This window comes from Cheilinus undulatus, linkage group 5, assembly GCF_018320785.1.
Source record: "Cheilinus undulatus linkage group 5, ASM1832078v1, whole genome shotgun sequence".
Classification (NCBI taxonomy): Eukaryota; Metazoa; Chordata; class Actinopteri; order Labriformes; family Labridae; genus Cheilinus; species Cheilinus undulatus.
In genome coordinates this window covers 2760990-2788413 of record NC_054869.1, presented here as the reverse complement: position 1 = coordinate 2788413, position 27424 = coordinate 2760990, and the positions used below count along the sequence as shown (strand labels likewise).

General features: G+C 39.9%; 1 protein-coding gene across 3 annotated transcripts in view; it reads right to left on the bottom strand.

Moving 5' to 3' along the window:
* The window catches only part of abca2 (ATP-binding cassette, sub-family A (ABC1), member 2), a 144187-nt gene that overhangs the window by 47882 nt on the left and 68881 nt on the right, over positions 1–27424 (bottom strand). For all 3 annotated transcript variants that reach the window (XM_041786929.1, XM_041786930.1, XM_041786931.1), the window contains 8 exons: positions 24789–24948; positions 21343–21471; positions 20643–20810; positions 18209–18305; positions 14910–15083; positions 8389–8491; positions 5422–5536; positions 2421–2611 (listed from right to left, as the gene is read on the bottom strand). In XM_041786929.1, coding sequence (XP_041642863.1) covers positions 2421–2611; positions 5422–5536; positions 8389–8491; positions 14910–15083; positions 18209–18305; positions 20643–20810; positions 21343–21471; positions 24789–24948 — 1137 coding nt within the window. The remainder of the gene's footprint in view (positions 1–2420; positions 2612–5421; positions 5537–8388; positions 8492–14909; positions 15084–18208; positions 18306–20642; positions 20811–21342; positions 21472–24788; positions 24949–27424) is intronic.

Below are 27424 nucleotides of genomic sequence, written 5' to 3'. Positions count from 1 at the left end.
CCTGCAGGAGCCCCTCTCTCTTAAAGGCACAGTGTGTCATATTTAGCCTGTAGCATTTAGCAGAAAAAACTAAAATTTAGAAATAAGCCTATAAAAATTAGTTTTTATTCACCAGAATATATATATTTTTTTAATTTTAATTAACAGAATAAGACTTTTGTTCACACATACAGGGGGTTGTCTCTTGCATTTTTGCATCCCGCATGTCTCTACAGTACTTCAGAAGGGAAGTACAGCCATGATTTCCACCAGAAGTGATCATCGCAATCTAGAATCTGACTGTCAAGCCCAAAACCCACTGAGCTGCTAACCTGGCATGCCAGACGGATTTGTTTCACACATCCATCTGGAAAAACAATCATACAACACATACGAAGTGTTTGGGAAAGGGCAGAGGCTTTAAAAAAAACTCAAAGGGTGATTGGATGAATGTTCTGTCTGTCACATTTTTACGGGTCAATCAGAGCGACAAAACATGTGAAGTAGCTGCCAGCGAGCCGCGCCTCTACTGGAGGAGTAAACTCCATAGAAAACTGCATAACGCGAACCATGGCAAATGTAGACATGTCAGTACACGAATTTTGATGTTTTTGAAAAGAAAACGACTCACTTCTATTCTTTGTTCTTCTTTTAACAAAGAAATGTTGTCAAGTTCTGATAAAACTAGCATTTAGCAGTATCCACGCTCATGTCTTCCGCCATAACTGCACCAGCCTTTTGTTGCTGCTTGCTTATGTCATGACTCCGCCTCGCGGTACTCAGTACTGTCCCTCGACGCTGATTGGTCACTTTCTAACCAGGTCCAAACGGTTCAGACGGGAGCTTTGCAAGATGGATTCACCAGTGAGAAACACGGAAGCTGGCGTATCCATCTGCTTTGCAAGGGTACTGCACTGCAGGTGCTTAATGCCAAAGCCAGAGCCCTGTCGGGGCTTGCTTCCCACCTCACTGGGTTAGTGAAAAAATAAAAGAAAAATGATGAGAATATTGGTATTTCATCAGCAGCCAAGGCCTCCCGCAAAAGATGGCACTAAATTTCTTCTTCTTCTGTGCTCTCATAAAAAATAACGAGGGTGATCATTAGGCATGTTGAATAGCTCCGGTGTGTTTTGGGCTTTAGATGACCCTGAAGGTCAGACCAGGATGTTTCAAGCAGATAAATGTGAAAAGTAAAATACACATCTCATTTCAGAGGCTATAAACGTTAATATTGCTAGATGAAATCATGCTATAAATTGTGGAAATGAATAAATCTTTTTCTATTAAGTTTTCACATGGAAATTTTAGCCAATAAGCACTCCTTACTCCTCCCAGACGCACATCATGCTTAAATGCACAACTGATGGAGGAGACAGGAGTTTGAACAGGCTGAAGTTTCCATGTGAAAACATGGCCTGATGTTATGCAGTCAATGTGCAAAATACTATCCCTCTTTAAACTGAGTGCATTACGAACTGGAAGGTGTTTTGAATGTTGCAGAGCAGCCCGTTGCAAGCAGCTGCAACTTTAAACCTGTCACACTGCAAATCTTAATTGTGGACTGGGCTTAATATTCCCAATTTTGCACACTTTACCTTTAAGGGAATGAGAGCTGATGCTCTGATTGGTTTGAGTCATGTTACTCGAAAATCACACTTCTGTATAATCAAACTACTTTTTCCTCTCTGTGCTTGGGTTTCAGCCTGAGTCATGCACTGTGTGAAGAGAAAAATGTGGTCAGACACATCCAGAATCACTTTGCATCATGCACTTTAGTAAGAGCACTTTACATCAAAACAGGGCCCAGATCATCAGCTACAAGAAGGCTGAGCTCTACTGTTGCTTTAGTCCACAGCATAATGGCCCATTAAAGCTCTCTTTGTGCATGAAAATAGATTCGCCCTTAGAGGATCCAGCATCACACCCACAAACTCAAACCCATCTGTTGAAAAATGAATCCTCCACCCACACTATATTCACGAGATTTTCTCAGGAAGTTCTGGTAAAGTTCAAATTGAATCTTCTTTGTTGTTTGTTGCTTTGGCTTGTTGGCTACATTGCTCAATAGGACGGTTTGGTCCGTGTTCATAAGCTTTGAGAGAACATGCAGAAAAAGGAATAAAATGAACACGAGTAGGAACAGAAAGCCCTCATGTATGCATGTCTAACATGGAGCACCACTAACCCTTATAGAAGCATTAGCTTAAGTAGTATGGGGTAATTTCTTGTCTTTAATCAGGAAAGAATGCAGGCAAACAGCCCACATTCACAAATGCAACTGCTACATGTGCTCTCAACGTTTTGCAAACCGCATCTTTAGGACAGAAACTGAAGATCAGCTGATTTTTGAGCTGCTTTTCAACTCCATCAAAGAAGTCATATTTAGAGTGCACTGAAACATCACTGGTTGTATAAACTGAGGATTTCCCCTGAGATCTCACCAGAACATGATGGTGGCCACAGCATAGATGGTGAGGAAGAGCCAGATGATGAAGGGGTCACTGTGGAGCAGCACGCGGCCATACTTCAAGATGGCCGTCAGAGCGGTGACAGAGATGGACAGCTGGACGAAGCCAGTGATGAACCAGGCCACCCAGTGGACCGCATTATTCAGACCCATCATCTTCATCACCTGAGGAAGAGCCACCAATTTAAAAGTCACCTAGTTTAGACATGGCAGTTTTAGGACCACAGTACAGTTAGTCACGTTGTTAATACTTGATAAAGGCACTCTGCCTGACTGGATTGGATCAGAATCCACAAATCCCCAAATCTCAGGTTTCAGACTGGTATTAGAGCTGGATCAGTCAGAATTCTGACTTTAAACTCAGAATTCCGACTTTTTAATCACAAGAAAAAAAAAAATGTGTGTCTCAGTTTTTTTTAGTGGCCCTAATCCTCTTCAGAGCCACTTCCTTGTTTCCATTTTTGTTGTTTAACACACAAAACTCCCACCGTATGAAGAGCTGATTTGCAGATGACATGTCAGTGTACTCTCTGACAGATCCATTTCCTGGTTGAAACCAGACTGAAAAACGGGAGAAACTCACGTTATTCTGTTTTTTCTTTTATTTGTCCAAAAATGGAAAAAAACGAAAAAAAAAAAAAAAAAGACATTTTTCCGTTTTTTCATTGTGGTCACAAAAACAGAAAACGAAGAACAACATTTTAAAAGATGGGGTCCAATTTTTGTTTGTTTCCCTTGTTTTGTTTTCTTCATTTACCGGAATTCTTGAGGAAAAGGAAGTCATGTGACTATTGGGAAAGGTGAGCATTTAAAAATAAAAGCCTCCATTTCAAAACAAGAGCCATCCATTCTGTTTAACAGTGTTATAATTGGCCAAAATGCTCTATATGTAATGTATGATAAATAATTTAAATTGTAAACGTACTGGAAATTTAATGGATGGTAATTTCATTACCTTTTATTATCTTTTATTCTTAATTTAGGTCCATACATAGCAGGCCTTTAACTGAGATATATATATATATATATATACATACATAAATATATATATATACACACACACACACACACACACATATATATATATATATATATATATATATATATATATATATATATATACAGTGTTTAACAAATGTATTAGACCACCCTAACCCTAACCAAAGTAAGGTTTATGCCACAGCTGCCCTAAATTAACAGCATTGGTAATTACCAAAATCATTTTTTATGTTTCTGCAATGGTTAATACACCAATATGTAGAAGTTCTTTAACCCAAATGATATTTTTAATGCTAAAATATAATTAATATTGTTATCCATGAATTTTCAAATTTACTGATTTACAAGAAAACTGAAAAAAAAGCACATTAATATTTTTTTATTAATATGTCAAATTATAGTTATTTACTTGCATTCCTCAACAGAAAAATTCATTTTAGTGGTTGAAAGTTATGCTTGATTCATTTCTGACTCCTCAGAGAAGTCCTGTGAGCCAGCTTAAATTTGGGTGAATTCAGTTTGAAATCCCTCATTCCTGTTCAAGATGGTAAAACATGGAGAGCTCCCTGAAAATGAAAGAGACGGCAATAAAGCACTTCATGATGCTGGATGGTCTCTGAGACAAATATGACAGGTGGTTTGATAAATTTGTTAAGCACTGTATATATAATGGTCTTGGTGAATACTCGATTCTGATTAGCTTTGGAAATTCCACTGGTGTCCATTAACTTCTGATATATGGACACCGTTCGAAACTTCACAAGTAGTTCCGGTCAAAAAATCCTTACACTTTCCAAATTAATTCACAGCAGCGTCACTTTACTGACAATAACAGACTCCAGGTTTAAGACCAGTATTGTAAGACGGTCTTATCTTCTATATCCGATGTTCGTCTTGTTTCCAGGCTCGCCTTAACCCTGAGAGGTGAGTGTCGCAGTAAACTCACTTCCCTCCCGTTCTAACTGCTATAAACTATTGTCAGAGGATTCAAATAACAATCCAAAGAAAAGAAGCCATTATTTCTTTGTAGAGCCAAAGGAAATGCTTCTGATAAACCAGAATGTTAATATCTGATAAATATTAACGTGTCTGAGAGACAATCAGCACCTACAGGGCGTGGACAGCTCCGTTTCACATCAGTGACGTGTGCAGAAGGTGCAGAAGGAAGAATTATTCTGTTTATTCAAACTGTGCGTCTGCTAAAACTAAGCCTTCTGTCAGATGACTGTTCATGTTAACGTTAACAAAAATTGGACCCCATTTTTAAAATGTTATTCGTTTTTCTGTTTTTGTGACCTAAATGGAAAAAAACAACAACGAAAAACGGCTTGTTTTTTGTCATTTTTCAATTTTTGGTCAAAAAAGAAAAAAAAAGGAATAACTAGACTTTCTCCCGTTTTTCAGTGTGATTTCAACCAGGAGATGGATCTGCCAGAAAATACTCTGACCCTGACAGATATTCTCCCTGAACTAAGCCAAATAATCCAGTTCTCTAATAAAAAATATAAATCCTCTCTATACAAGAAAATCTGAACACACCTAAGTTGTGGAAACACTAGACTGAAGATTATCAATGTAATGCCAAACCATGCCTGACTGTGCTAAACTAAATCAAACTGCTTGGTGAAAACAAACACATGCACTCCTGTAGTAGTAAAGTGGCTGCTTAGAAAACATGAAAATGAGGGAAAATAGGATGCAGTCACCTTTTAAATAAAAAATATAGGTACCGAAAGTGCTTTTCATGCCTTTAAATCTACAACGATTGGGAGGATTTGCTTTGGCTGTGATGTATGGGCCCACAGTGATATCTTCATGGAGCTGCTAATGCTTAGCTGTCATAGAAGCACAGTGAAGAACCTCTGCTGAGGTACACTATGTTTAGTGTTGGTTTGAATCTGACCATGGCATTTTTTATGAAAATCCTGTCACCATAAGACCTATCCTCTTAAAACCAGATGATGTCTGAGTCTGACCTCTTTGAGCCGGTGCTCCTTCTCTGCCACAATGTGCTGAATCATCATGGCCACTGAGTAAACCCAGGAGATCACCATGCACAGAGGCATCATGTGCTCGATCACAAACAGAAAGCTGAAAAATAACGACAGAAGAGAGGTCAGGTAAAGACCAAACATTCATGTTTAGGATATAATACATAACACATCTTCAAATATGAGGAACCAAAGTGATATGAACATGTTTTAAATCTTAAACATCACAACATTTAGTCTCTCTGCAAGGGATGTGATGATACCTCTAAAAAAAATGATTCAAAAAAGGAATAAAAAGTATGAAAAATGTAAAAAGCACAACTCAAGATCTGATTCAACAGGCCACTCCCCCACAATCACCCCCCTCTAGGTGTCCTACAGTAGAACAGTAGGCCCGGGTGGTATCCTTGCTAGGATCTCACCCAGAGACTGCATGGTGAATATGTCATAACCTGAAGCTGAGGCTCCTAAGTCAATGTATTTTCTGGAAAATCCATTTCGTGGTTGAAACCAGACTCAAAAAATGGGAGAAACTATTCTGTTTTGGACCAAAATGGAAAAAAACCCAACAAAAAACAAGCATTTCTTTCCATTTTTTCGTTTTTGATGCGAAAAATGAATAACATTTTAAAAAACAGGTTCCAATTTTTGTTTGTTTCAATTCCATTATTTTGGTTTCTTCATTAAATGGAATTCTCGAGGAAAAGGAAGTCGTGTGACCACTGGGAAAGGTAAGCATTTCAAAGTAAAAGCCTCCATGTCAAAAAAAGAGCTATCCATTGAATTTTACAGAATTATAATAGGCAATAACATATATATATGTATAGTTCAGGCCTCCATGTCATCCATTAATCCATGATAATTGGACACCTCCTCAGGCATTAACCCTTACATAAATACGACTATTATCATACTGTTATTATCATACTGTTTGCCCTCACTGTGTCTCATTCACCCTCACCTGTGTCTCGTTTGTCCTTACCTGTGTCTCATTAGCTCTCACCTGTGTATTGTTGCCCTCACCTGTGTCTTACTTGTCCTTACCTGTGTCCCATTCGCTCTCACCTGTGTCTTGATTGCCCTAAGCTGTGTCTCTTTTGTCCTCACCTGTGTCTCATTCACCCTCACCTGTCTTTTCCCCTCACATGTGTCTCATTTGCCCTCACCTGTGTCTCGTTTGCCCTCAACTGTGTCTCATTTGCCCTCACGTGTCTCTTTTCCCTTCACATGTGTCTACTTTGCCCTCACCTGTGTCTCGTTTGCCCTCACCTGTGTCTCGTTTGCCCTCACCTGTGTCTCATTTGCCTTCACCTGTGTCTCATTCACCCTAACGTTTCCCGTTTGCCTCACCTGTGTCTCTTTTCCCCTCACGTGTCTCATTTGCCCTCACCTGTGTCTCGTTTGCCTCACCTGTGTCTCTTTTCTCTTCACATGTGTCTCATTTGCCCTCACCTGTGTCTCATTCACCCTAACGTGTCCCATTTGCCTCAACTGTGTCTCGTTTGCCTCACCTTTGTCTCTTTTCCCCTCACATGTGTCTCATTTGCCCTCACCTGTGTCTCGTTTGCCTCACCTGTGTCTCTTTTTCCCTCACGTGTCTCATTTGCCCTAACCTGTGTCTCATTTGCCCTCCCCTGTGTCTCGTTTGTCTCAACTGTGTCCAGTTTTCCTCACCTGTGTCTCGTTTGCCTCCACCTATGTCTCGTTTGCCTTCACCTGTGTCTTTTTTCCTCACCTGTGTCTTGTTTGCCTTCACCTGTGTCTTGTTTTCCTCACCTGTGTCTCGTTTGCCTTCACCTGTGTCTTTTTTCCTCAACTGTGTCTCGTTTGCCTTCACCTGTGTCTTGTTTGCCTCACCTTTGTCTTGTTTGCCTTCACCTGTGTCTTGTTTGCCTCACCTGTGTCTCGTTTTCCTCACCTGTGCCTTGTTTGCCTGACCTGTCTCGTTTGCCTTCACCTGTGTCTCGTTTTCCTCACCTGTGTCCCATTGCCTTCACCTGTGTCCTTTTTCCTCACCTGTGTCTCGTTTTCCTCACCTGTGTCTTGTTTGCGTCCACCTGTCTCGTTTGCCTCACCTGTGTCACGTTTGCCTTCACCTGTGTCTCTTTTTCCTCACCTGTGTCTTGTTTTCCTCACCTGTATCTTGTTTGCCTCCACCTGTGTCTTGTTTTCCTCACCAGTGTCTTGTTTGCCTTCACCTGTGTCTCGTTTTCCTCACCTGTGTCTCGTTTGCCTTCACCTGCTTCTTGTTTGTCTCACCTGTGTCTTGTTTTCCTCACCTGTGTCTTTTTTTCTTCAACTGTGTCTTGTTAGCCTCCACCTGTGTCTTGTTTTCCTCACCTGTGTCTTGTTTGTCTTCACCTGTGTCCAGTTTTCCTCATCTGTGTCTCGTTTGCCACATCTGTCTCCCTGTGTCTTTCAGTCCCTCTCTATTTAATTTCTGTGTTTTCTTCGTGTCCCTGTCAGTTTGTTTGTGAATCCCCAGCCCATCTTCATTCTCTATGCTGTGTCTTCAGTGTTCTTCTGTGTATCTTTGGTGTGCTTGGGTTTTTGTTTTTTTGGTGTTTTGTATATTTTGATTTTGTTAGGACTTTTGTCGTATTTTTTTAATTTTTTGTTGATCAAACATTTGTTTTTGCTTTAGTGCCTTTACGTTTGGGTCCTCCCTGATTAACTTGAGTCTCTTTGATCAAATAGCAGCCATACAGTCAGGCCTTGTGAGGCTGATGAGTAGTTTATGATAGTGTGGGATGTGGAACTAAACATGAGCGGCTGTACTTTTCTGGTTTACTTTACTGCCTCTTAAGAACACCATCAGCCAAGAAACACAGACCTGGCTGTCATATATCATTTCCTAAGTGAAGTGTATCATCACATCCCAACTGTACTGAATATTTACTGAGCATTATGACCCGACCAAAGAAACAGAGAGGACTTCAGAGTTTTTCTTACTCATCTCTGGTGTAACACGGATAGGGAAACATCTGGACGTAGTTACCAGGCTCCACCACGTCATGGCCTACAAACGTGTTGATGATGGCTCGCTCTATCATATCTGCAGAAGGTGAGAAAGAAAAGAGAAATAAAGTCAGCAAGTTTAGCATTTTTCTGTGTGGGGAATGTAATTAAAAACTGATTACAGTAATTTACTCATTGTTTTCAACCAATATTTACCTGGATACAGCACAAAGACAAGATTTTTATTGTTCAAACTGATAAACTTTATTGTTTAACTCAATATAGAAACATTTCTTATTTGATGCCTTCAGTATGCTTTAAAAAAAGCTGGCACAGGGGCTAGAAAAGACTGGAGAAGTCCATCTCCTCAAGTCAGTGGTAAGGCTGAGAACCAATACTCACTGACCATGACCTTTGACCCTCAAAGAGCACTGCATTAACCCTCAAAACCGTCATCACTTTGCAATGGATATTACAACGTGGGTTCAGGAACATTTCAGCAAACCACTGTCAGTTAAAACAGTATGTCACTGCATCTACAGATGCAAAGACAAAAACACATATTAACCATATCTAACACGCTGTGAACTGAAGGGTCCACATCTCAAATTGTTTTTATAGAAAGTGGCCGTAGAGTCATTGGGGCTACAGAGGAAAGGAACCATGATGATGGTGTGGGGATGTTATAGTGCCCATGGCATGGGTCACTTGCACATCTGTGAAGGCAGAATTAATACTGAGCAGTTCATATAGGTTTTGGTGCTTCCATCCAGGTGACATCTTTTCAGGGATGTCTGTGCTTATTTCAGTGAGACAATGCCAAGACATATCCTGCACAAGTTACAACAGTGTGGCTTCATAGTAAAAGAGGATAGGACCCAGGCTGACCTGCATGCAGTCCAGAACTGTCTCCTTCTAAAACAACAAGACAAAATGAAGCGCAAAACACACAACACCCGAAAACCCACACTGCTGAGAAACTTGGGATGTCCAACAAGCAAGAATGTGAAAGAGTTTCACTTTCAGTCCGTCAACAATCAGCACAGGGTTGTCAGAAGAAAAGGTGATAAAACACAGAGGTAACCATGCTCCTGTCCCAACTTTTTTGGTGTGTGCTGCATCAAATTCAGTATGTGTGTATATTGAAAAAAATAAGTTTATCCATTTGAACATTTACTATCTTTTCTTGGTGCTGTAAATTGAACATAGGCTGAAAATTATTTGCAGATCACTGTATTCTATTTATGCATTTTAGACAACATTTCAACTTTCGTAGAATTGGGGCTTATGATGGCAAGAATACAATGCAAAAACAGAATTCTTTATTGTCTACTTTTGCATGCAAATGTAGAATTTCTACTCTGACTTGAACGTGAAAAATACAGTTGACGTATATTTTAGCAAGCTAATTTGAACCCTGTCCTATCTGTTATTGTGAAGGCGGAGTTTATGACTTTTACAGTAGCCAGTCAGAAGGAGGAGCTGGTTATCTTACTGAAACTGAAATCTGAAATGATTAAAACTTTGTCACTAAATAGTATTTCTTCCATGGTATTGGTATAGGAGCTAAAATCCATCAGAAAACCTGCACTGACGTAAACCTTGTGTAGTTAAACCAACATTGTCAGTTTCATCCTCCTGTCTACTCTGAGCTGTAAATTGCTTCGTCAGACACTGTGCTGTCTGTTTCGATGAATCTTGGCAGATCATCTTTCTGTGTGATTAGCAGCTTCCTGCTCTGGGCGTCCTGAATAAAAAATAACCCGCAGTGAGAAAGTACTGCTGCTGCAGCTTCACAGCTGCTCACAGTGGTAAGCGCTTCCCCAAAATAAATCCTTTTCTTAGTCAAACAAATACTAAACAATGAGTTTGACACTGCAGTCTGCCTCCCGGAGGAGTTGTGACTGGAAGCTGATTTATGGCCCTGGATAGAGCTACCTGCAGACAGCACACAAACAATGAGTCCTTCTCTGGCTCAAACAGTAAGTTTGTTTCTATGAAAAAGGTAAATTAATGTGTTCGTCTGACTTAATCTGGACTTTTAAAATGCTGTAAACAAGTTAGTCCATTTAAAATCAAACTAAATCAAATGGCTAGTATCTGGACTAACACACCTCAACATCACAGTTGAAGACTGGTTTACTCTCACATAAACATGACCCAGTCAGACCCAATCTAGACTAGGCCTTCTGAGCATGCTCCACCATCTTCCTAATGGGTTTTCACCAGAATTCTAATACTTAAAAAAACAAGTGGCTTCATCTAAGTTCCCTTAAATAGCATCCATATGGTTCTTATTAGGGCCCGAGCACCGTCTGGTGCGAGGACCCTATTGAAATGCAAGGAATTATTCGTTATTATTATTTGTCTCTCACCACTTTTGCATTTTTGGGGACCTTAACATGCTCCAAAACTCATATTTCATATTCTGGTGGTTCCATTCATCTCGCTTAAAAATTGGCCCCTCAGGGGTCCCAAAACTTGGTTTTCGCTATTATTGAGGGGCCACGCCCACAGGTTTGAGCGACATGCGTCAAAATTGGTACCATATGTATCATGACTAGACGAAGAAAAAATTACATTATGACCATCCTCTAAAATGCACAGGTAGTGACATCATCAAGGAAAAGTGACCAAATTTGTCCCTTTTTCAGTCAATTTAGTCCTCGCATTTAAACGAACTCCTCCTAGGGGACTTAACCGACTGACTCCAGATGTGGTTTCTCCTGAAACTAAACAAGATGGAGATCTAAAGTTGTGCTCTTGGTGAGTTTTCACCAGGGAGCGTGGCTGTTATAAGCCGCCAAAGTTTGACGAGCACTTTTTTTTTTTACCATTTTTCTCCTAAAAATTGGTGTAAAAACAAAAATTATTGTCCATAACTTTTCAGTTCTTACACCAATCATCACCAAACTTCTCACAGATAATCACATATGGATCCTCTATCAAATCACGCACCAACAACAGAAATCATTAACTCCGCCCCCTTCTGACAAAACAGAATTGATTTGGCCCCTTTTTTCACTTTTCTCACTTTCAAAATTCAGCCCCTGAACACTGTACAACTTAGGCAGATGATCTTCAGGGAAACCATGCATCATGACCCCACCTACAAAAAAGCCTCTTGGACCCATGCCAAAATCCCAACAGGAAGTCCACAGGCTCTGCCCTAATTTCAAAGAAGGCAATTTTGTGGACAATTGGACACTGAAAACTGATGTAACTTTGGTGGAGATCATTCTATGGTCTTCAGAATGTTATGGCAACACATCAGGATCACACTGAACACGCCCACATGAAAACGGATCATCATGGCGCCCTGCTCTGCCAACAGGAAGTGAGGCAAATGGCTCACTTCTGCATTTGTCTTAGTGTGTTGAACATTTAATGCTCTCATTTTCACATAAAGTCTTCAGTATCCGTCCCTAAATTGACATGTGTCATTAACAGACACCCCAGTGACCATGGCGGCCATTTTGATCTTTCACCATTTGACAGGAAGTGACTTTAACTCTCAAATGAAACACCCGATTGGCTTCAAATTTCACATGGATGATCAGGGTCTGCCTCTCTACAAATTTCAATGTTCATTTCATGGATTTGCTATAACGCCCCCTACTGTCAGATGCCATTAGCACCTCCATTAGTCCTCCCAGGGGACTTATCTCCTGGACTCCAGACTGGTATTTCCTGAAAATAGACAACATGAAGATCTTAGGTCGTGCTCAGCAGGAGACAACCCAGTGGCCATGGCGGCCATTTTGATCTTTCACCATTTGACAGGAAGTGGATGTAACTCTCAAATCAAACACCCGATTGGCTTCAAATTTCACATGGATGATCAGGGTCTGCCTCTCTACAAATTTCTGTGTTCATTTCATGGATTTGCTATAACGCCCCCTACTGTCAGATGCCATTAGCACCTCCATTAGTCCTCCCAGGGGACTTATCTCCTGGACTCCAGACTGGTACTTCCTGAAAATAGACAACATGGACATCTCAGCTTGTGCTCTGCAGGCAACACCCCAGTAGCCATGCGGGCCATTTTGATCCTTAGCCGTCTGACAGGAAGTTGGTGTAACTCATAATAAACACCCGATTGCCTTCAAATTTCACATGTATGATCAGGGTCTGCCTCTCTACAAATTCCAATGTTAATTTCAGGGTTGAGCTGTAGCACCCCCTACTGTAAGATGCAATTACACTTCAAAAATAACATTTCCAATCTTTTTTCAATTTTACATGACAAATCTTCCGTCCTTCATCACTTGTACATATCAACATCAGACATCCAAGTTGCCATGTCGGCCATTTTGCTCCTTCACCATCTGACAGGAAGTGGATGTAACTTTCACATGAAACATTGGATTACCTTCAAATTTTACATATATGATCAGTGTCTGCCTCTCTACAAATTTCAGTGTTAGTTTCACAGTTTTGCTGTTGCGCTCCCTACTGTAAGATGCCATTAGCACATCCAAAATAAAAATTCCAATATCTTTATGATTTTACATGATAAATAGTCCTTCCCTTGTATCCTTTACATATTAGCATCCACCTCTGACATACTGCCACCTACTGTTGAGGGGCAGTACTACCTCATAAACAAAGTGCACCATTCTGATTTTTTTAAACATAATGACGCTCAGAGGAGGATCGCCCTGGTCTCCCTACAGTGCAGCAGCACACTGCAGGGGTTCGCATACACCCCACTCATGCCACACACTGGCGGTTGTGTGACGCCCCGACCTGCGCCGCGGTGCGAGGGCCCTTCAGTGCTGCTTGCAGCCCTAGTTTTCCTTGAGATTTACAGTGCTTTTATAACTAACCTTTCCGACTGTTATAGACAAACTCAGGTCAGTTTGCTTTGTCCTGCTGGTGTGAAAGCTGTAAATCAAATCAAATCAAATAGTTGGTGCCCTTCTATTAAAGACGGAAAAACTCACAATAGTCACTGAAATCACTTAAAACTAAAAACAGTAATAATAAATAAGAATGTACACTACGCTACTGAAAGTCAGAATTTGCTTTTGATTTATGGTTCAACAGAATCATTACAAAAAACAAAACTGAATGAAACTGTCCCAGACTGAAATGATGGTACCCTTAACTTAATGTTTCGTTGACAACCCTTTGAGGCAATCAGTGCAATCGAGTGATTCTGTATCTCTCAGTGAGACTTGTGTCACCTGTCTCAGGTATTTTGGCCCGCTCCTCATGAGCAGACTGCTCCAGCTATCTCAAGTTTGAAGGATGCTTTCTCCAGGCGAAATGTTTCAGCTGTTCACTAGGATTTAGATCAGAGCTCAGAGATCAGAGATCAGAGATGGCCTCCTAGTCCAGTGTTTGGTTCTTAGCGGTTCTTGGCTGTTTGTAGCTCCGTGTTTTAGTCATTATCCTGTTGGAGGACCCATGACTTGTGACTGAGACAAAGCTTTCTGACACTGTGCACCACATTTGGCTCCAGAATGGGTTGACAGTCTTGAGATTTTATTGTATACAGATTTAAGACCCCCTGTGCCAGATGCAGCAAAGCAGCTCCAGAAAATAACAGACCTTCCTCCATGTTTCACAGCTACAGTCTTCTTCTCTTTGGATGCTTCATTTCTGTGTCTGTGAACATAGAGCTGATGTGACTGTCCAAAAAGCTCCAATTTTGTCTCGAATATCCAAAATATATCCTCCCAGTACCTTTATGGCTTGTCAGTATACATTTTGGCAACCTCCAGTCTGTCCTTTTTATGACTTTATTTTAACAGTGGAGTCTTCCTCAATCATCTTACGTTGACGTAATCATGGATGGTGTGTTCTGACCCTGGTGTACCTTGACCTTGGAGTTGATCTCTAATCTCTTTGGATATTGTTCTGATCTCTTTGGTTACCATTCCTATTATCTGTCTCTTTAATTTCCATTTCAGTCCAGGGAGGTTGGCTACAGTCCCACAGATGTTAAACTTCTGAATAATCTGGTCAACTGTAGTCACAGGAACATCAAGCTGCTTGGAGAAGGTCTTAAAGCCTTTACTTTTAACATGCTGGTAATCTCCCGGGACAACTGTCTCCTTAGCTTTCTGAGGTCCATGTTTAATGGGACTCACACCATGATACCAACCAGCACAGTGATGATGGGACTCACCCTTTAAATAGGCAGAACGACTGATTACAAGTTTAAAAACGCCTGTGAGGGCGCACCTTGGTTTAATATGTCCCTATGGTCAAATTATTTTACATCTTTGCTAGGGGGACTATCATTTTTGTTAAGGACAGTTTCATTAGTTTGTTTTCTGAAATGATTACGTTGAACCACAGTTCAAAAGCAATGTCTGATTTTCACAAGTTAATTTTCAGTAGATGTTTATATATTATTACTTTTGTCGGTTTCAAGTAATCATTGTGGGCTTTTCTTTCTAAACTGAAGGGTATCAAATATTTTGTCCATGTGTGTATAATTGCATCACCTGAAAAGGTGGTTCTCAGTACAGTTGTATGGTCCACAGACATCATTGGTAATTTACCTTGGATCCAAACGAAACCATACAGAAAGTAGAATTTGCCCCCGGTGTTGGGTCCTGGACGCCAGTAGGCTCGTCTGATCTCATTGGTCTTCTCAGTGAAGCTGGAGTTTTGTCTGATTTTGTAAAGGACGTGAGGCGGTAGTGAGCCATCGTTGTTAGTCTGGAAAATCACACCTGAAGAGAAAAAAAAGAAGAGGTCAGGCGTGAAGAGGTCTGGAGGATTAAACAGGATATCCTCCTGGTACTGTAGAGTTGAAGCTGGTTTAAGCATGTTCTGCATGAGCCATTTTTCCAGGAGAACATGGATGCAGATGAGGACCTCAACTTCAGAGTCGGGCGTGTGTATCTCATCTTCTAATACCTTAAGCCACTTGAACAGAATGTTTTCTTCATTGTAAGTTGCCGCTATGTGCGTAGCCGCCATATTAGCGGAGGCCGGCCCACCACAAGGAAATACAAGTAGACGAAGAATATGTGAGATTTCAGACTAAAAAGAACAATGAATACATTAAATTGATTGTAATTAATCAATTAATAATCCATATTATAATGTATCACTAAGCACAGACATAATATGCAATGACATGGCCGTAGGTCGACACCATGTTGCCAGAGGCAGGTCTGCTATGTAAGGTAATAAAAGTAGACAAGGAATATGCACGTTTTCATAATAAAAAGTTCAAACAATCACATTAAATTGATTTTAATGAATACGTTTTATGTATTTCCCTATGTGGCTGAGCTGCTTCCATTAATATGACAGCGATGCACGAAGAAAACAACAAAGAAGACGTTCAGGTCAAGTGACTTCAATTATGAGAAGATGAGATATGGCAGCACTCACATGACACCCGTATGAAGTTGCTGTCCATGGCTGCATCCAGGTCCCTCTCCAGTTTTCCTTTTATTTATTTATTTATTTATTTAGTTTTTCAAGTGTTTCCATAATGTTTTGTAAGGCAGTAATTTTCAACTGGTCAGGCATCAGGACCCACCACCACCTCCTGAATAAGCAATCATGAACCAAATTGCTGATAGTTTACAATGATCAAATTTATTTAACAACGAACATTATTTTAAAAGTTTGTATTTTATTTGGAAGAAAATGTGACAGAACAGGAAAAGCACATCATTATAAAAACCCTAAAATGATAGGCCTATACACATTGTATTTAATTCCATTTCCCATGATTGGAGTAAACGTTGGTTGTTTTCTAGAGATTCTGAGAAACAAAAACATCAAAATAAGAAAATCAGTTTTGTTTTCCTCAGAAAAGGAGTACAGCAGGTTTGGATCTCAAGCAAATGACAAAAATGAGCTCCCTATCATGAAAAATAGGGTAAAATATGACGTTTGGATGTATTTTGTTTAAGGCTTTTCATACATCATGGACTGTTTGCTACAGTTTCTTTTTTTCAGAATCATCTTCGTGACCCACTAAAAGCAGCTCCCCGACCCACCTTTGGGTCCCAACCCACCAGTTGAGAACCCCTGCTGTAAGGCACTTCAGAGTTTTTTCTTCTTCTTTTTTTTTTTTTTTTTTTGATGTATACCGCCCTTTCAACAAGTCACCCAGAAAAAGACTCTGGTTTTTCTCTGTTATTTTTGTAGAGGTCCACATTGTTCGGGCTGCTCCATTTACGCATGGTAACATTTCAGTCATTCAAATCTTCCTGTAACAAACAGGGCAGCAGACAAACTTATCAGCAGAAATGTGTGTCAGCAGAAGCTAAATTTAAATTTCTTTTATTTGGATTTGAGTTGCTCGACCTACACAACTGAAATAAAAATTTGAAATTGAATCGGTTAGTTTTTTTAACTTGTATTATTTAATCTGAATATGAAATACAGTGTGTTTCAAACTTAATCAAAACAAACGTTGTATTTTTTCCTCACTAAAATTTCCATCCTGACATTCAGTCCTCTATACAGACTCAGATTTTCTGTGTACATATCCAGCTGATGAGGAAAAGCACTGGAGTGCCAGGAAGGCATGTCCCACCCTCCAATCGCCTTCCAATGAGGTGACGACTAGCTATCTTTACAAGCTATTAGGTTAGTTTTCCCTAACATTAAAACAGTAAAAACATTATTCATAATGACTGAAAGAAGAAAATAATCTTACTAATAAGTAATATTTCAAATACAAATAAAACAGACCTACTTTAACTTATTTCATAAAACATATGGACGGTTGATATTACCTTGTTGTCCCAATGTCCTCCATGATGGATTCTGCCGAAATGATTATTGCAAGCAAGACATAGTCACATAACCCAAACAAAGGTCCTGATTGGTCAAAATGCCATACTGTGACTCTGTACTCAGTTGCTCTTCCTTATCAGCTGGACATGTGCACAAAAAATCTAAATTTGAATCAGACTATCTGAATCTGTATAGAGGACTGAATGTGAGGATGTGAATTTTTAGTGAGGAAAAAGAACAACTTAAAGCGTCTTTTGATTCAGTTTGAAACTTATAACATGAATTTCAAATGTATTCAGATTCAGTTTAAATAATACAAATACAAATTATGGATTGAATTTTAAATATTTATTTCAGTTATTCAAGTTGAGCAACTCAAATTAAAATAAAAGAAATTCAAATGGAGTTATTGCTGAATAGAAAACACTTCTTTTTGTAAAACTCTTTGCAGAGTGAAGATTTTCGGAAACTCAGTTGTCTGTGTTTATGCATAGACAGGAAATGGAGCTTAGTGATGCCTCACTGTGCACTAGTTTGTCTCCCATTTGAAGCCACTGGTGTAAAACATTATAACTATTATTATTACTATTATTATTACTATTATTATTATTATTATTATTGCAATGGCAGATGTAGCCAGACATTTTTGCACTGAAATGTCTATATCAGTTAAAAATTACTACTCCTCTGTTAGATGTAGTTTTCAGCAGAGTTCCGACATTACCTTAAATATTTCTGGCAGTTTCAAACCAGAAGAATTCCTGATTTTTATCACTGTAACAGGACATGTCTGCTATCATGTTGAATGTTGTAATTACCAACTGAAAGCTGAACTGTGTGTAGACTTCTTTCCTCTTTCCTACAGTTAAAGGTTTTTGTGTCCTGCAGCTGTATACATTTTGCCTTGAAGGGTACACATTAGTTATCTCTTTTGTTAAAAACTTTACACATATTTGAGTAGAGAGCGCTAAAATAATCATTAGGTAGTAAGTTTGTGAACATTTTAGCATAAAGAGCCAGATCTTTCTAGAAACGTCTTTTTCCTCCGGGCTGAATAAACACAATGCCATTCCGACACCAAGAGAAGACTCACTGGCAAACACGGACACATTGTCCTGGTAGGCCTGGTTCAGCGTGTAGTTGACGATGCTGTCTTCATCAGGGAAACCTTTGAAGACATCCACACTGACCTGAAACCGGAAGACACCAACCATCATAATCAGGACATAAAGACTGATAAAGAAAAGAGTTTCAGCTTAGAACAGGGGTCGGTAACCTGCGTCTCCAGAGCCACATGTGGCTCCATTGCCCATCCTAAGTGGCTCTCTGCAGCTGTGCCAAAAAAATTAAATAAAGGAAACTTTTTTTAACTTTAAAATATATATTTTTCTAATGCTATATTGAGACAGTTTTGCATATTTTATCAGTAAAATATGCAGCTTTTTTCATTCACTTACAACTTTATTTCAGAAAATATTTCATTAACTTAAATGTTGTGCATCTGCAGTGAAACACATTCTGGTGCTTTCCTGTCTTGTACACAAAGTCGGGACGTGGTCATGCCAAGAGTGACACCTGAAACAGGAGTTTTGTGCACATCAAAAGAGTATTCTGGTTTAGCACAGCAAGAGGGACGGAAGAAATGTGAAAAAGACGCTCAACTTTGACAAGTTTCATATTAAACCAATGCGTCTGTCGGACCCCAGGAGGTGCACACTCAAAGGCATCAGTCAGGTGAAGAAAGAAAGCAACAGAAGGCTAATTGAGTTAAACAAACAGGTAAGCTCATGTTTTATTGTAATTCTCCACTCTGCTGCTGTGAAGTCTTCATTATTATTCAGAAGATTGATGAATTTGAAGACGATCTAATTATTTTGGCATGTAATGAATGTAGGGTACAGTGTATGAGTTAGCATTTGTGTTGTAGAAGATTAGATTGTTGTTGTTTGTGGCGTGTGTGTTAATGTGGCGCTGTCCATGGTGCTGACTGACATCTGTCAGGAGGGAGAAGGCTGTGAACATCTAATCTTAAATAAAGGGAAACTTTGACCTCAGAAATTATCCATTGTAAGTCACATTAATCAGTTTGCTTCCCACGCTTATACAGTTGGCTTTAATTGTCAACTTTCACATTCGTCTGTATATTTCCATTGCCCTTTAATTGTAACTTTTTGCTGCTTTTAATCAATTTTTACTGCTTTAAGCCCACTTTTGTCACTTCTTTTTTCCACTTTTTTTCCTATTTATTGACTTTTTCATCCTGCTTTTTACTATTTGCAATTATTTCCCATTTTTCACCCATTTAAGCTGCCTGTTGCCATTAAATGCCCCCCCCAACATTTTTGCCACTCTTTGCTGCTTTTTGCCGATTATGCCACCTGCAACTCATATTTGTGTCACTTCTCACCCAGATTTTACCACTTTCTGCCCTGTTTTGCCACTTTTTCTCCCCAATGTTTGTCAGTTTTCACCCGGTATCTGGCATTTTATGCTAATTTTGCCCCTTTTCATCCTTTTTTACTGCTTTTTTTTCATTCTCCACCCTTTACTTATTTCTATTGACACTTTAACCATTTTCTGCTACTTTTCACTTAGACTGTGGTTCTCAATGGTACTTTTCAACAATTTGGCTCTTTGGTTGAGCAGGGTTGAGTAACACTGATCTAATTATACTCTCTCATGGATATCTTGAGTGATGGTATGTCCTTCAGATTGTAAAGTTGATGCAATCTTTGACCCCATGTGATGGCAGTGATACAGTTTTACCGCCCACCTCTACCTCTAACAAGAAAACTACGAATATTTTGTAACTGTGATGATCCAACCCAGGTAGGACGCTGAAATGCCCAGGACATTATACCACCACCAGGGGTCTCTCAATCAAAACAATAACAGACAAAATGACCGGCAGAGTCACACCCACCTCTGTGGCTTCTTGTTTTGAATTGAGCACTCTGTTCAATAAAATGGCACTCCATGAGGTGTTTACTCAACAGGAAGCCAGTGTTTTGAATCACTGATCATTTCACTGGTCAACTTCACATAATAAAGGAGAGAGGTATTCAAAAGTGCTCTTCCTGTTCAAGGCTCCAGCTATTCACAAAGCATTTTGGGTTTACTAACAACATTAAAGACTCAGTAAAGTTAAAATCTGTATTTAGGTTTTTTTGTACGACAGGTCACTGTGTTATAAACCCCCAGGTCAAATTAAGTTTAGAAAATTAAACTTCAATATCATGAAAAATGAGGCAGTAAAATCTGGTCCAGGATGCCCCTGAATGGAGGAAAGCATTCATGCCATCAGCCTGTCTCTTCACCTTTTATTGACCTTAGAAGAAGAGACAAAGTCCATTTTCTGGCTCAAATCTCTGTTATGAAACTTTAAATGATCTATAGACCACTGTGGTTGATAGATTTGACAAATGCACTTCACAATGAAAAAAAACAGCATCTAACCAACTAGTTCTTTTGAATCCTCGCTAATTTATTGAATTTTTGCTTTAGCAGTAAAGAACAGTAACACTGACCTTAGACATGAAGCGCGTCCAGCCACAGGCAGCGTTGTCGATGGTGTCCAGCTGCTCCAGCAGGGTGGAGGTGTTAGGTAGGCTGTAGTTTCCCTCCATCAGACTCTGCATCAGCTCACTGTCGGTGCCGTTCAACAGCTCGGGGTGCTGCTGCAGCTCAGAGGACAGCTAGAGAGAGGATCACACGTATGCACTGTTACATGCAGTAATGCAAATATAATACCCCTTTAAAAATGCCTTTCTTTTGTTAAAATGTGCCACTGGCTGATCCCCTGTCCTGTGGCCTCTACTGTAGATATGATTACGGGGGAACTTCTGGTGATACAGAGGAAGTATGAAAATGTGTTAGTCCCAGTGATTAACCACAACAGAAATAGTTTTGGAAGGTATACACCTCAAATGTAGCAAATGCTGTTTCATTATTTTAATCAACTCAATGATATTTGAATTCTAAGGTAATGTATTCTGGTTCCTGCTTTAGTGTCTGCAGCTATACTGAACTCTTTAACATCCATTTATTCCACTACAAACTAACCACACAACCTTTAAATCATCTACACTATGTCTGTATACAATTCTTAACCTATGGAGTTAATGAAGCTTTTTCCTGCATTGTCAACAGTACCACATGGTACCTGATCAGGATTTTAAATGAATGCTTAGAAAAACATAAATGATGACATAGCTGACTCATGTGTACCTGCTGCAGCCACACCAGGCGGTTGTGCAGCCAGCCTTCCTCCAGAAACATCCTGAGCTGGGCCGAGATGTTCAGCCACACACGGGTGTAGTGTGTCACGTTCCCCACAAATGCAAACGTCTCATTTGCCTGCATGCAAAAAGTGAACAAAGTGAACTCCGGCTTTCTCTTCCCATCACACAGTAGCCTTTCTTCTTCCATCTCTCAGCCGCCTACACCCACATCGTCTCCTGCCTGCTCACTCAGATAATGGACCAGAGAGCTGCTGCCAACAGTCAGAGTGTGCTGACATGAAGAAACAGGAGAGTTTTTATAGTAGGGAGGACAGGTGGGAAAAAACAATCAGGTAGTGGTAATTTGAATCCATATTAAAATAAAATGATGAATAGAGTCCCTTGGTGGCTCATGCTTCTGGATGCATCGTCCATCAATGCAAATAAAAGTGCATGTGAACCTTTTCCAAAGAAAACCCTTAATTTTCAGTCACGATGTCCTCACTTTCCTTTACCGCAAAGTAAGCAGAGCTTTTAACAAACTGTCTATACCTTGCATTAACCCAGACTAGAATCCGCTTAGAGCAGTGATACTCAACATGTGGCTCTTTTGTGATGATTTGTGGCTCTTTTATGTCTTAATTCAAATATTATTCCCCAGAAAACCTTAAAAAAGGAAACTTGTGTAGATGCTTGCTGGCCAAAAATAATTAGCCAAAACAAATGCATTTTAATAATATTTCTGTATTTTCAGTTTGTTGTATGTAGTACATGAATATAATGATGGCATCATCCTCTAGACATTTCAGTGAGCGTTGGCCCTTTAAGGAGAGCACACCGGGGACACCCTAAAGAAAGCCAGGCCATACAGGGCTATCCTTAATCAGAAATGTCCTGAAGAAGTGTTGGAAGTAAGGTCCACTCCTATATTTCACCTTCTTCTCCCTTTTCTTCTCCTTCTTCTTCTTATCATTATTATTATTATTATTACTACTACTGTTACTATTATCACCATTATTATTACTATAACTACTATAATTGTATCATATGTTGAAGTGAATTTAAAAATGGCTAAAACCATATTTCTATTATTACCTTCATATATGTTAAACATGCTTCTCTTCCTCACCATTACCTTTGCTAATGCTAGTATTATAGTGATCATTGCTTCATCTTTTAAAAGGGCACATATTTTACCTTTGAAAGGCAAGTTTATATCGGTCTCAGAGGTCCCCAAAACATGCCTGTGAAGTTTGCTGCAATAGCAATAGCTAGGTCCTGTCACTCACAAAGGAGCCAGTCTCTAGTCTCTTCTCTCAATAGTTCCTGAAATGAGATGCCATTCCAATCTAACCAGAACTCCACAAGATTTACTGCATAGTGTCCTTTAAAGGGATACTTCAACATTTTGGCAAATTCGCCCATTGCTATAATTCCTATAGTCTTAGTAATAGGTTTGTTACCTTTAGTTGTCGGTGCAAACCGTTTTTAGATCGGCGCTGCCGAGTTCGGACCTGCTGTGCCAACTCAATGTAAGCAGACGGTATTCCGGCTTTCCCTTACAATCTCATCAAATACTCATTCTAACAACTCCAAAAAGCTCTCGTGGACAAGTTGTGACCTGCACATTCACCACACTATGAAATAATAACGTATAATTGTGTAACATTACGACACATGAAGCAAATACTCAAAACTATTTCTTGAGTAAACCACTGGGCGGAGTTACACAGTGCAGCAGCCATGTCTGGAGTGTAGTATCAGCTTTGCATTTAGCTTTAAAACATCTCCGTCTCATAATGTTCCATGATTATTTAATAGCATGGTGAATGTACAGGTCACAGGTCACAACTTGTCCAGGAGAGCGTTTTGGAGTTGTTGGATTGTGAACTTGATGAGATTGATGAGGGAAAGCCGGAATACCATTTGCTTACATTGAGTTGGCACAGCAGGTCCAAACTCGGCAGCGCCGATCTAAGAACAGCTTGCACCGACAACTAAAGGTAACGAACCTATTACTAAGACTATAGGAATTATGGCAATGGGCGAATTTGCCAAAATGTTGAAGTATCCCTTTAAAAGCATGTTCATGACGACGTGAGGGAGAAAACCTGATAAAGACACTCTGAGGCTTTTAGCTGAGGATGATGTTGCCCTCCATTTGTGCTTATTGCCAGGGACAAATAAAGCCAGGCAAGCCATCATGGTAATGATGCGTTTTCTGTCAATCACATCAGAGGCTGGTGAGTTAAATCTGCAGGTCATCACTGAAGATGTATTGTTAATGCATAGTGTATGCATTTTCATCAACGTGGTGTGTAAATTCCCAAAACAGCTATTCAATTCAAAACATAAATTCAAAGTTTTTGTGTGAATTAGACTGTATTTGACTCATTTATGCAGTTGGCTGATGCAATAGCTCTGCAATCTTTCTGTGAATGAGGTCCTTTGTGTTCAGCATGTCAGCCAGTGCAACAGTGTGGCTCAGTGTTGTTTTACAGCTCAACATTGGAGCTCTGTTTCACAGAGAAAAAGGTTTCTCAGGCCTTGGATACACAGCATGTTTGTGGGATTCATTTATTGTCAGCTTAATGCTTTTTTTACCAAATATTTGTCCATCCTTGAGATTAGGTGACAACAAGATTCTTTGACACATCTCAAATCCGTGTTAATCTTTAAAAACATAACATGAAACATGTTGCTGTTGAAAGTGTTCTGGTTCCGGTTGTTTCTGAGGTAAAAGCCTGTGTAAAGTCTGAGTGCAGACAGCAAAAGAGGGAATAGGAAGCCTCATCAGTCATGCTCAACAAACAAACATCTTCTTTCTGCACTATTTCCAGTCATTGGTAGAGTGGTTGAAAACATCGAACAGTTCACAGATGCACTATTCTTGACTCAGATATCTTTAAGGAAGAAGAAAATAATTAATTCAGAAATAGACATCTCAGTATAAGACACCTCAATAGAGTTTTCTTTCCCATTGGCATAATTTTTAACTTAAAACAAGCACTTCAAGCCACATTTTTTTACAGGTTCTCTCTGGGTACTCCAGCTTCCTCCCGCCACCAAAAACATGCTCATTAGACTCTAAATTGGCCATAGGTGTGAGTGTGAGCATGCCTGGTTGTCTGTCTCTATATGTCAGCCCTGTGATTGACTGGCGACCAGTCCAAGATGTACCCCTTCTTGCCCAATGACAGCTGGGATAGGCTCCAGGTCCCCTGCGACTCCCAAAGGGATAAGTGGTATAGAAAATGAATGGATGGATGGAAAGTGAGAAGAGGCAGTTGTGCCTAGATTTGGATAACAGATGCAGGAAGGATAACTGTATGTTTAATCTATTACCATGACAACAATACCATGTGAGCATAGAAGTCCAGAAACTCATCAGCTTTTCTACAGACAATATTTTCAACTCTATTAACCAAAGACAGAGCTCTGACAGTAACATACCTTCTGAATCACTTTATCCACCTGGGAGCCAATGGGGGAATAGAGGATCTTGGGATTTGTAGTCATCAAGTGAACCAGTAGGCCGAGATTCCTCTGTTCTTTGCTGGTGAATCCCAGAGAGCTCATGTTCCCCTGCTTCAAAGCCTCCGGCTCGATGATCCTGCAGAAACAGGCTTAGTGTTAGAGGTTCAAAAACTTCACTGCTGACTCACTGAGCTGCTGCTGATGGGTTATCTGTCACAGGTTGCTGAAGTACAATTTCAAAGATGCAGTTCCTTGTGTGTCCACTAGAGGCTGTCTCCCCCTCATATAGTCCCATATTCAAATGTCCACCTTTACAACAGAAATAAGCTGAGATGGTTTCTTCTTGTAATTTTAATTTAAAAAATATTCATCTTGCTGTTTGCTTTATAAAGAGAGGAAATATGTCAGTCATATTTTAAAAAACTTCGACCACAGAAAAACGAAGATATTGAGTTCAATGCAAATAAAAACAGAATACAGTGATTTGCAAGTAGTATTGCAATCAGTTAAAAACAGCACAAAGACAATATTTTTAATGTTTAAACTCATTAAGTGTTTTTATTTTGTTTTTTGTTTTTGGAAAAACAAAATTGCATAGAAAATGTTCAATTTAGCTCACAGGCAGAAATAGTTGCAGTGGGCCCAGAAATGAAGACTCATTTTCAAACAGTCTTGTTTACTGATGAGTGCTGTGCAACCCTGGATGGTCCAGATGGAGGAGTAGAGGATGGTTGGTGGATGGCCACCATGTCCCAACAAGGCTGTGATATCAGCAAGGAGGGGGCGGAGTCATGTTTTGGGCTGAAATCATGGGGACAGAGCTGGTAGGCCTCTTTAGGGTCCCTGATGGTGTGAAAATGACCTCGGCAAGTATATAGGGTTTCTGACTGACCACTTTCTTCCATGGTACAAAAAGAAGAACCATGTCTACCGTAGCAAAATTATCTTCATGCATGACAATGCACCATCTCATGCTGCAAAGAATGCCTCTGTGTCATTGGCTGCTATGGGCATAAAAGGAGAGAAACTCATGGTGTGGCCCCCATCCTCCCCTGACCTCAACCCTATTGAGAACCTTTGGATCATCCTCAAGCTAAAGATCTATGAGGGTGGGAGGCAGTTCACATCAAAACAGCAGCTCTGGGAGGATATTCTGACATCTAGCAAAGAAATTCAAGCAGAAACTCTCCAAAAACTCACCTCCACCACCTACTCTGTTAGCACCTGAGGACTGAAGAAACTGTTGACACTGTTGTTGTTGCGTTTCCATATTGTTTCATAATGCACTTTATGTTTCCAAGGGGAGACAGGTCTGGACCAGTGTTAGCAAAACTATGACTAAAAATGTTTGTAGACCAGACCAGAGTAGCTAAAAATAGATCTTTGATGATACAAAACTGACAAAAAGTCAGTTTAGTTTTTGACTTTAACAAGACAAAAATGTTAGTGCTGGGCTAATGGACATTCAGAATTCATGATATCTCTCCACTGTTCATGTAATTAGTAAAAACAAAAATAGTCCAGAAAGAGAGCATTCTCCACACTGAACTTTAAAGTAGGCAGTTAAAGTATTCATAGTGCACTAATTTAGACATCTGGATGTCCAACCGGGTCCTGGGCACCCAGTGGGCCAGATCTACTAAGATCCCAATTTGCGTGTACTAATTTGTGTGCGCAATCTAGAATTTTGCGTTTGGGGTCGAACCACAGTTTGCAGGTGATTTACTTAGAGTGACTGCGTAAATGACAAGAGGTGCAAACGTGTTGGAGACAAGTTTGCAGCATGACAAGTTTGGAGAGCCAAATGCGCAAAATGAAATTCGAACCTACAGAATTAAAGGTGTCGGTGGATGAAGCCAATAAACACAATAAACACTGTGAGAGGATTTTTGGTTTGTGAAATTAAACTTCTTCCCTTGATTGAGTCACAAACAGCAGCTCACAGGATAACAAACACCTGTTATCCTCCGTGTGTAAAGGAGAGTGTCAAAAACCAAACAAATGTGTCCAGGGGTTAATCTCAGGGCTGATTTAACCTCTCTGATTTTAAAATTATAATTCCAAACTATCATCCACTTAATTAATTTCCCTTTAATTCTATTTCATGTTATCAAGAAGGAAAACTGTGGTCTTGATTGCTGATGTTCAAAGCGAACATCGTGTATTAATCCTGGGGCGTTTTCACTTCCAGCTCTCATCTGATGGTTCAAATTGCTCTCGTCACGGTAAATAAAATCTTGTATCTGACCATTTAATAATAATCTTGACACAGGCTGTCCTGTGACATGAGAGCTTGTTTGGTGCAGCACTGAACGGCATCCATATGCAGAAAACTGGCACAGTTCATAGTGCATAAAAGAATTCCAGGGGGATTCAGATAGTATAAGGACATGCAGAGGAATGACTGTTAGGGGTTCATACGAATTAAAAAGTCTGTGTTTAATTCAGCAGAAGTGCTTGGAACTCTGATCAGACTCCAGATTATGTGCTGTGAGCGATAATTCTCTGCTATGAACCTCTCTCTCTCTCTCTCTCTCTCTCTCTCTCTCCTCACTGGGCTCTGCAAAGTTAATGTAGCTACTGATCCCAGGTCAGGTGACATAACCCCGGTG